This window comes from Entamoeba invadens (genome assembly GCF_000330505.1).
Source record: "Entamoeba invadens IP1 unplaced genomic scaffold scaff_1105074726083, whole genome shotgun sequence".
NCBI lineage: Eukaryota > Evosea > Mastigamoebida > Endamoebidae > Entamoeba > Entamoeba invadens.
Genome location: NW_004443559.1, coordinates 6,732 through 9,928, shown reverse-complemented (window position 1 = coordinate 9,928; position 3,197 = coordinate 6,732). Strand labels below are relative to the sequence as shown.

Sequence of the window (3,197 nt, the reverse complement as noted above, 5' to 3'; positions counted from 1 at the left end):
GTAAAATTAATTTTTTTCTTTGTTATATTTTTAAAATCATCACCATATTAATAGAGTTCAAAATTCACTGTGATATTTATTTTCATAGTGATTTTCACACTTCATGATGATTATAAAAATTACTGTGATCGTTTTAAGTCAATGAGATGTTTTCAAATAAAAAATCATTGTTTGAGTTTTATCTCACTTATAATTTATTTTTATTTTTATTATAATTAAATAAATGAGACTAATAAAAAGTAATAATTATATTTATTATAATTTTTATTATGAATAATAATAAAAGTATAAATATGTTTTGATGAGATTTATATTTGATGAGACAATAGATTGAATTATTTCAAAACAATAATAACTATGTGGTATAGTATTATATAGTTTACAAAATAATACATTAATTGCATTTAAACAAAATAAAAACACCACTCTCAATCCATTTGACTATGACTACTATTGATACATTTCAAACAACCTGTACACTTATTCTTTCCTCTCTTCTAAGTGGCGTGTGTTACAACGATATTATAAACACCTTTCAAAAAGATGTGAATTCAATTAAAAGTATCGAACTTAAAGGCTCAAACATATCGATCATTTTTCATGACCACTTTACTCCGCTCAGAATTCATCAAACTAGAACATCATACAGAGTTAAAAATGAGCCAATCCAAATATATTGGAAGCTTTCAAAAAAGAGCTTGCTTCAAGAGAATATACCTACTACTTTTTTGGTCTGAAACCCGAGTCTACAGATATGTCTGTTCAAGTCTGTTTGGGTGAGTATGTTCAAATCAAATCATTTCATTTGACTTGTAATAAATGTGGGGTCTATTCCATCATTAAATTTAGCACGTCTGAAGATGTCGATAATGTCTTCAAGAACTATTCTGAAATCAAAGAAAAAATTGGCACCGAAAAATTTTGTATTAAACATTACAAAAAGGAGACAGAGACAGAGAAATGTTTGGAAGTGATAATAAAAAACATTCACCAAGACTTAATTGCAAATTCGGAATTTTTCGAGTACTTCAATTCGTTTGGAAACATCAAAAATTTCAACCTCTCGGAAATCAACCCAAAGTTCAACGCCAAAGTGTTGTGTTTGGAGTATGTCGAAGAAAATGACGCAAAAACGTTAATTGAAGAAGTTGATGGGATTGATGTATTTGATTGTGACATGCCCCTTTCAGCCAGTTTTGTAAGAAAGAATGCCACCATCACAATGGTTAACAACACAGACAACAACAGAAAAGGCGTTGAAAACAGTTCGAAAAACAACAATTTATTTTTATATTAACTTGATCAACAAGACCAAATACCTTAATTAACTTTATTTTATTTATTTAATAATATGTTGTTTAATTATAAATAGTAACTTAAAACTTACACAATATAATTTGTATTTTAATATTAAAAATCAACAATAATTGACTTTTGCTTTGTTTTTCATGTTTAAAACTTCAAATAATTATCAAACATAACAACAATATATTTTCAATATATAACTAATTTATTGTGTTACAAGTCACACACTTAAAACGTCTGACTGTATGAGATTTGTTTACTGGATTCGTGTATCTATTTTTTGTCCACTGGACAAATTAGTTTCCATGGAAGGCAAAAATAATTATTATATAAATAGATTGTTTTTATATTGTAAAATTAATAAAATTTTATTTTGCTGATTTATTTTAATGTTTGCAAAATTTATAATATTTGGAATATATTTTAGAACCATAACAATCATTTTAAACTTATTAAAGTTTAATGTAATACTTGTGTACAAGAAAAAAATGTCATAAGAAACAATACATAATCGAGACATTATTATTCAAATATATTAATTCAAATAATATAATGCTATAATATTTTTCAACAACTTAGAATTACTATCAAACCTTTTTTTGAAAAATATAGTATTTAAATAAAAACAGTCAATTTAATTATTCGTTTTGTATTGTAAACTGTTTTCCAAAACTCTGTACCGTTTCCAAAATTTATATAAACCCTTTGTCCTAGTTTCCCGTTATTTACTATTTTTTATTTGTTTTATTTTTTATTTTCCTGTTTGTTGAACCAACAACGGTACACAGTTTAAAACCCTTAAAAATCAATACAGTTTCAATTATTGAACAAAAAATCGGGAAATCACCCAAATATTGGGTAAATCTTTCCCGATTTTACAGGTTCGTTATTTGGTCAGTGATTCATTTTATCACTAAACGTAAGAAATATTCCATCTTTCAGATAAACATAAAATAAACGACAATAAAACAATAAACCAATGTTGTGATGAAGGACATTATTGCATCAAATGATACAACACTTTAATTAATAATAAGTTTTTGTTTAATTCAACAATTAAAAAAGTAATCGATAACATAAAACAAACCTTTAAACAATCAAGTTTATTAATCAAAAGAGTCTTAAATAAAATAAACAGTTCAAAAATAAAAAATAAAACTTTTTTAATTGTAAGTCTTAATGTTATTTTTTCTCTCTCAATGCTTGTTTTACTCATTAGTACTTTTCATTTTTATCCAGAACACGACTTGGTGATTCTGTAAACATGGACATTTAATTATAAAGTTGTGTTTATGTTTTTGGCAAAATTTGGGTTATGGTAATCAAATTTTTGATCCCAAGTTTGTTTTTTATATTTTTCAAGTAAATTTTTGGTGCAAGATTTATTTGTCAAGTAAAATTTAAAAAAGTCGGGTTCGTTATTTTGTTTTTTTGAGTAAATATTTATAACAAAAAATGAGGGTTAAAAAAGGAAAAATTATTAAGAAATTATTTGTCTAAAAAATCGGGGCATCCCAGTACAGAGTTTTGAAAAACAGTTTATATAAATTTCGATTTTAGTATGTTTCTTCAATTGTTTGACATTTTGATTTGTACAGATATACAATATCAATACAAATATAAACAAAATAAAATTGTTATAAACATATACTACAATTATCATTTATAATAGTGATATTATATTTTATAAATATAAAATTATAACAAATACAATTGTTATAATATTTTGACAGTGCCTAAAATGTGTGGGAAATATTTAAAGTATTGGGGCGTAAATAGTAAAATTAAGAAGCCCCTGTTTTTTCCTTAATTCGATGAAAAAAATGTTTTTTTTGTTTTATAAAACACAAAATTTATTATTGTTTTAATAATACAAAAACTTTTAATAACAC

The 3,197-nt window shown here is 24.6% G+C and overlaps 1 protein-coding gene across 1 annotated transcript; it reads left to right on the top strand.

Annotated features, from left to right (window-relative positions):
* Window positions 1-443: 443 nt before the first annotated feature.
* EIN_515210 (hypothetical protein) lies at window positions 444-1,297 on the top strand (the record flags this gene model as incomplete). Its single annotated transcript, XM_004259024.1, has 2 exons — window positions 444-650; window positions 746-1,297. The coding sequence occupies 2 exons, from the start codon at window positions 444-446 to the stop codon at window positions 1,295-1,297; spliced, it is 759 nt and encodes a 252-aa protein (XP_004259072.1).
* Window positions 1,298-3,197: the final 1,900 nt, after the last annotated feature.